Source organism: Eurosta solidaginis, chromosome 2, assembly GCF_040869045.1.
Source record: "Eurosta solidaginis isolate ZX-2024a chromosome 2, ASM4086904v1, whole genome shotgun sequence".
In the NCBI taxonomy this organism is placed as follows: Eukaryota; Metazoa; Arthropoda; class Insecta; order Diptera; family Tephritidae; genus Eurosta; species Eurosta solidaginis.
The window spans coordinates 80,034,693-80,042,235 of record NC_090320.1 but is presented as its reverse complement, the minus strand read 5'-3'; the positions used below and the strand labels follow the sequence as shown (position 1 = coordinate 80,042,235).

The 7,543-nt window shown below is 41.4% G+C and overlaps 1 protein-coding gene across 1 annotated transcript; it reads left to right on the top strand.

Annotated features, from left to right (window-relative positions):
• The first annotated feature begins 5,380 nt into the window (after positions 1–5,380).
• LOC137240017 (protein Exd1 homolog) lies at positions 5,381–7,028 on the top strand. The gene is made up of 2 exons (XM_067765888.1): positions 5,381–6,332; positions 6,388–7,028. The coding sequence occupies exons 1-2, from the start codon at positions 5,598–5,600 to the stop codon at positions 6,664–6,666; spliced, it is 1,014 nt and encodes a 337-aa protein (XP_067621989.1). The 5' UTR covers positions 5,381–5,597; the 3' UTR covers positions 6,667–7,028.
• Positions 7,029–7,543: the final 515 nt, after the last annotated feature.

Here is a 7,543-nt window from a genome sequence, read left to right as displayed (position 1 = left end):
TCCATTGAATAAGAAACTAATGTATCTAATTTATTTGCATTGACACTTTGTGCTGAGCGAATTTTTTCAAGAAGGCTATTAATGATAAATTCAGGCCTACCAAAAACCATTCGCAACGTGGCAATAACTTCTGGCACCAAATCAGGTAGCAGCAGTTGACTGCTTACATATTCAAGGGCTTTGCCTTTTAGTGCGCGCTGTAGTCTTAGCATATTTTCGTCATTAGTGAATCCTCATATACGTGTCGAGCTATCATAATTGCTAATGAAAATTGACCATTCCTCTGGCTTACCGCTGAATGTTGGCAGCTCTTTTGGAATGACATACCTTGCTTGTATCTGCTCAGCACGCAAGGGTGACCCCCAATACATACTATTCTGATTGTAATCATAACAACGATTATAGGTACCATTCTGATCATTAGGTTGATTCTTATTATCATGCACTTGCCTGTCTTGCTTGCTTGCTCGATTTGTTGTACCTGCTGGTCCGACTGTCGGGTATACCGCATTGTTACATGAAGGAAGACTAAACTTGTAAAACTGACTTTGTACGACTTCTTTTGCACAACTGCTTGTATTGCATGCATTCATGTTAGGTGTACGAGAATTTGCTACATCATTTACGTTTGCCACACGAGAAATTTCTGTGGCTTTGCATGTTATAATTTGTTGTTTAAGAATGTCCTACTTTCTTGCTAAGTAACTTAGCTCTGCTTGTCTTTCCTCTTCCAAACGCTGTATCTCCAAACTCACATCAACTGTGGTACTTACATTTGTCTGGTCGGTACGCTTATGCTCCGTGTTGTCTTTGAGCTGTGCTTGACTTGCAATTGTATTTGTTGCTTGTGTTGCCGTATCAATGATGTTTTGGTTTTTTTTACAATCGTTGCAGATCCAGTCGACCTTTTCGATTCCGTCCGAGACTCCATCACAATGGAAGTGAAACCACTTGTCACAGTCATCACGCACCATTTTCCCTTCATCAGGTTCATTGCATAGTCCACAGCTTACTTTATCTTCGTTATTTTCGGCCATTGTATGGAGCTTTTCAAGGTTTTAAACTTTTTAAAGATTGTTGGTACACCAACTTTTAAGAGCAACTGTCACACCAGAAATAAAACGCAAATTTGTGTTTACAGAAGCTTTAAAAGACTGTTTAGCTTCTCATTTTAGAGTTGCCACACTTCTTGTTTTAAATGTAAGGTGGTGTTGCAACAAATTAGTTTCTTACAAAACATGTTTTTCATAAATAGTCCATACATATATTGTTGTAGCAGTGCCACACACAAAGATGACCACACATATCTTTAGTGTAAGTGTCATCATCGACATTCGTGCTCACTGTGAATTTCTGCGTATGTATGTATGAATTTACAATGTTCGCGAACGAGAAGAGAGAAAGAATAACATTAGATAAAATGAACTAAAAGAACAAATAGAACCGAAATCGAAGATGTTGTTGTTGTTGTAGGAGTGCTTCGCCCCACCTAACAGCCGCGACCGATCACAAATTGTCATCAATATCCTCTAACGGGAGTCCAAGGAAACTTGCTGTTTCAACAGGGGTGGATCATAAGGAAAGGGGTGTTAGAGGCGTTGGTTCCACATTACAATTAAAGAGATGGTTGGTGTCATGTGGGGAAACATTGCAAGCGGGGCATACATTTTGTATGTCGGGGTTTATTCTGGATAGGTAAGAGTTTAACCTGTTGCAGTATCCAGAACGAAGTTGAGCAAGAGTGACACGCGTTTCCCTGGGGAGTATGCGTTCCTCTTCCGCGAGTTTTGGATACTTTTCTTTGAGTACTGGATTCACCGGGCAATTCCCGGCATAAAGGTCCGACGCCTGTTTGTGGAGTTCCCCAAGGACCTGCTTGTGTTTTTTCGCTTCATACGGCTGGGTTCTCAGGTGCCGTTTTTCCTCAAAATGCTCATGGAGATGACTCCTTAAGTCTCTAGGCAGTGCTGGTTCATCAATCAGATGTCTGTTGGGATGCTCAGGTTTCTGGGTGTTGTTGTTGTAGCAATGCTCTCCCCACCTAATAGCCGCGACCGATCACAAATTGTCATCAATATCCTCTAACGGGAGTCCAAGGAAACTTGCCGTTTCAACAGGGGTGGACCATAAGGAAAGGGGTGTTAGAGGCGTTGGTTCCACATTACAATTAAAGAGATGGTTGGTGTCATGTGGGGACACGTTGCAAGCGGGGCATACATTTTGTATGTCGGGGTTGATTCTGGATAGGTAAGAGTTTAACCTGTTACAGTATCCAGAACGAAGTTGAGCAAGAGTAACACGCGTTTCCCTGGGGAGTATGCGTTTCTCTTCCGCTAGTTCTGGATATTTTTCTTCAAGTACTGGATTCACCGGGCAATTCCCGACATAAAGGTCCGACGCCTGTCTATGGAGTTCACCAAGGACCTGCTTGTGTTTTTTCGCTTCATACGGCTGGGTTCTCAGGTGCCGTATTTCCTCAAAATGCTTACGGAGATGACTCCTTAGGCCCCTAGGCGGTGCTGGTTCGTCAATCAGATGTCTGTTGGGATGCCCAGGTTTCTGGGTATTCAACAGAAACTGTTTGGTCAACATCTCATTTCTCTCCCTGATGGGGAGTATTCTCGCCTCATTATGCAGATGGTGTTCTGGGGACATAAGAAGACAGCCCGTGGCGATTCTGAGAACAGTATTTTGGCAGGCTTGTAGTTTCTTCCAGTGGGTAGTTTTTAGGCTTGGCGACCATATGGGTGACGTGTAGCACGTAATCGGCTGGCTAATTGCTTTGTATGTGGTCATGAGCGTTTCTTTATCTTTTCCCCAGGTACTGCCAGCAAGGGATTTGAGGATTTTATTACGGCTCTGAATTCTCGGAACAATTGCGGTTGCGTGCGCACCAAAATGTAGATCCTGATCAAACGTCACACCCAAGATCTTGGGGTGTAGGACAGTCTGTAGCGTAGTGCCATCGACGTGGATGTTCAATATGGTCGACATTTGGGGCGTCCATGTTGTAAATAAGGTCGCGGAAGATTTAGTCGGTGACAATGCCAGGTTTCGCGAGGCGAAAAAACTGGAGAGATCAGGGAGATAGCCGTTTATTTTATTGCATAGCTCATCGATCTCTGGGCCTGGGCCTGTGGCCATTATTGTGCAGTCATCGGCGTAGGAAACGATTGTGACTCCTTCCGGTGGTGAAGGTAGCTTAGATATGTAGAAATTTAACAAAAGTGGGGATAGGACACCACCCTGTGGCACCCCTTGTTTAATTCTACTTGGTTTTGATGTTTCGTTTCTGAATTTCACCGATGCCTGCCGACCACCCAGATAATTTGCGGTCCACCTTTTTAGACATGGGGGAAGGGTAGACCCTTCCAGGTCTTGCAGTAATGAGCCATGGTTGACCGTATCAAAGGCTTTTGATAGGTCTAGCGCTACGAGTACTGTTCTATGGTGGGGGTATTGATTCAAACCGCAATTTATCTGGGTGCTAATGACATTTAGCGCGGAGGTAGTGCTATAGAGTTTTCTGAAGCCATGCTGATGAGGGGCTAGCTGCAAATGTGCTTGGAAATAAGGGAGCAAAATGGCTTCAAGCGTCTTTGCCACTGGCGATAGGAGAGATATCGGACGATATGACTCACCTACGTTAGCTGGTTTCCCAGGCTTTAGTAGCGGGACCACTTTGGCCATTTTCCAATTCTCGGGTATGGCAAAGGTGGAGAGAGACAGGTTGAAGACATGCGCTAAATATTTGAAACCCCCTTTCCCTAGGTTTTTAAGCGTCGGCATGGCTATGCCGTCTGGGCCCACTGCTTTGGATGGTTTAGCGCGACCAATGGCGTCCTCAACCTCTCTGGCGGTGATGGTGATTGGTGACGCGCTGAATTTGTGTTTATGTGCGTGTCTATTGGCTCTCCGTCTATCTTTGTCGACCGTAGGATTTATTATATATTGTCGGCAGAAAGCGCTCGCGCATTTTTCCGCATCCGACAGCACCTTATCGCCAAAGGCGATGGAAACTTTGTCTTTGTGCTTATTACGTGGACGTCGGGTTTTGGGATCAAGCCCAGAACAACCTGTCCGATGCAACCATCCCTTGCACGAGACACACTGAACAGAGTATGACCGTCCTAAAAAGATTCTTTTCTGGCAAATGCAGCAAAACCATTTCTCAGGACCGGGGTCAGGAGACGGACCCGTATTGGGTTCGATATCTTCCCGGAGTAAGAGAATATGTAGCAGTCCTGCTGCAAGGAGCTGCTGGGAGGATGAAAATTTGTGGGAGGGACGAAACAAATTAAATGGGGTCACACTGAAATGACAGTCCTTGGTCGGGAAAAATCCCGAGTCGCTCCGGTACATAAAACCGACTGCCTTGGGAAGCGGTTTCTGGGTGTTCAACAGGAACTGTTTGGTCAGCATCTCATTTCTCTCCCTGATCGGGAGTATTCTCGCCTTATTATGCAGCTGGTGTTCTGGGGACATAAGAAGACAGCCCGTGGCAATTCTGAGAGCAGTATTTTGGCAGGCCTGTAGCTTCTTCCAGTGGGAAATTTTTAGGCTTGGCGACCATATGGATGACGCGTAGCACGTAATCGGCTGGCTAATTGCTTTGTATGTAGTCATGAGCGTTTCTTTATCTTTACCCCAGGTACTGCCAGCGAGGGATTTGAGGATTTTGTTACGGCACTGAATTCTCGGAACAATTGCGGCGGCGTGCTCACAAAAATGTAGATCCTGATCAAACGTCACACCCAAGATTTTGGGGTGTAGGACAGTCGGTAGCGTAGTGCCATCGACGTGGATGTTCAAAATGGTCGACATTTGGGACGTCCATATTGAAAAATCGAAGATATAGTTCACTTGTTCAGTTGAAAGACCCGGTCAATTGAACAAATTCAGAACGAAACGACCCAACTCTAAATCTTGGACCAATCCTAAAGACCAAGGTCGATTTGGCGTCATTTATAATTCAAAACAAAAAAATTCAGTCATTTAATCTCTTTTATACACTTCATTAAATATTTATACGAACGGGGACTTTTACAATTATCACCGGGCTTTGCATGCGTTTCATTTATGGGCTCATAAAATTGCCACATTTCACTTCTTTTTTACTATCATTTGCTCTCATCTTTCATTCGGTATTAAAACGGATTTTTAAAAAATTAATATAACCAAATTTTCGCAGCCTACCAGATCAAAACGCCGTTTATAAAAATATCAATATCAAAATAACGTGGCCTGAAAGAGCAAACTAGCTAAAAGTAACACAACCGAGTCAGGAAATATCGCTATTGGCGAAATACTGCCAGAGGTGATTGTCATTCAAAAGAATCGAATGAAAGAAAATCGCCAATCACTGATATATTTGGATAGCAATTGATATTTTTCATTCGCGGCGATGCAATCACCGATAGTGAAATATCGTTCCATCGCTAATGCCAAATATCAAGAAATGAGTAACTAAAAATAAGTAGAGATTTGATAACTCAGTATTATAAAATCTGGTTTCATATACGGCTCAACTGAAGACCATTTTTTAAAAACTAATCTGAAGCCAAATTTTTTATAACTGGGAACTCGGTAAAAGCAAGATGGAACCTTCGGGCATTGAGCTGCAGTTGGGTCAACAGTTGCTGGTACAAACTTCAACTGAATTATTAACTGGGAGATTAAAGTTTGTTGATCCGAAACGAAGGATAATCGAATTGGATAATGCTTATGATCAACGTTCAAATTGCCAGTATAGCTCTCCTCAAATTTTAGCATTTCCCCAAATTAAAAAGATACAAATTATTCGCGATGATGTACCTTCAAGTGACACGAATAGTTGTAGGGAAACTCAGCAGGAAAGCGATGTTTCACTTAGCTCGACGGAAATGGAGCTTATCAACGAACAACTCCGCAATATTGTGTGCATCACACAAACTGATCAACGCTATCACAAAGCATTAGCCGACATACGCTTACAACCAATAGTATCGCTTATCATAGAACCGACCGAATATGGACGTGTTAAACGTACCAGTGTGCTAACGATAGCCACCTTCAAAACTGTTTACATATTCGATATAATAGCATTGGGTAACATTTTCCGTGAGCTGAAACAGCTCTTAGAAGCAGAACGGCCACGTAAAGTAGTACATTATAGCCATAGAATGGTTGATCACTTACAAAACAGATATGGCTTTAAATTGGGAGGTATATTCGATACCTTTGTTGCTGTTTCGCTTGTACAAGGTTTTGAAAAACCAATGACGCTATTAGAAGCCATTGAATTAACTCTAAACATTACGCCACTTTATTTTCAACGCGATGCAGAAGGAACTGTAAGTACATTTAAAAGGAAAACAATACCATATTCATGTTATTTTCTTTTTACAGCACGGCCAGGATCCGTACAAACGGCCATTATCTGTAGAAATGTGTCAAGTTTTATCAAAGAAAGCTATATTACAATTAAAATTACATGAGCACCTACTGCATAAACATATGTTAAGAAACTTTTACACACAGTGTAAAAACTTTTCGCATACATTTGGTGATAGTGAGGATGCTACAACACCATTAGAAATGCAACGGAAAAGTAAAGCTGGATTTCAACATATTAAACACAATAAAAACGAATTTGAATTTAAATTCAATGAGCTAAGTCTGACATAGGTTTCATTGTAGAAATAATATCTTTCTTATCAAGAAGTCTGTTTGGCCACTAGAGTGTCCCATAACCATCCGTACCTCAGAGTTAATGTTAGGTATGTGCATTTGCATATGTATGTGATCATGAGCTCGTCATTTTATTTCTAAGTATTTCCTTAGTAGTAAGTACTAGGCACTTGAACCAAACCGATTCTAAAATGGATCAATTTTTGTTTCATGTTTCGAAAAAATGGCCAAACTTGCATAAACTATACTGAAATAAAGCTGATGGATCAGGTAGGAAATTCTCATACTCGTTTAAGCGTTATTATTTATATCAGAGATAAACAATAATTATAATAAAAATAATGCCTAATATTTTAAAAGATTTGTGTATTTAAATGTATCAAACAGAAATCTTCACGAATAAAAAATACACAACAGAGAATAAAAGAGCCATCTAAAATAATAACTAGGTCAAACATTTTTTTATGTCATCCGAAATAATTTTTATAAATTTTTACTTTGCTTGCGTTGTAAAAATTATTATTTGGGACTTTTATTTATAAAAATTTTCATATAATAACTATGGACTATAAATTTACTTTTTAAGCCATGCTGATGATTGGGTAGTTGCAAATTTGCATTAAAGTAGGGAAGCAGAATGACTTCAAGTCTCTTTGCTACTAGCGATAGGAGAGATATCGGACGATAAGAATCTCCCATGTTAGCGGTTTTCCATGCTTTACATTGGCCATTTTTCGGGGATGACGAAGGTAGAAAGGAACAAGTTGAAGACATGCGCTAGATAATTAAATCCCTCTTTGCCTAGGTTTTTCAGCATCGGCATGTCTATGCCGCCCGGGCCCACTGCTTTAGATGGCGCTTTAGATGAACGCTT

What these genes read in the sequence shown, in the direction of transcription:
- LOC137240017 (XM_067765888.1), top strand. Translation starts at nt 5,598, where the DNA reads ATGGAACCTTCGGGCATTGAGCTGCAGTTGGGTCAACAGTTGCTGGTA. An exon ending in AACGCGATGCAGAAGGAACT is followed by an intron (nt 6,333 to 6,387) that starts GTAAGTACATTT and finishes TTCTTTTTACAG; the next exon opens with CACGGCCAGGATCCGTACAA.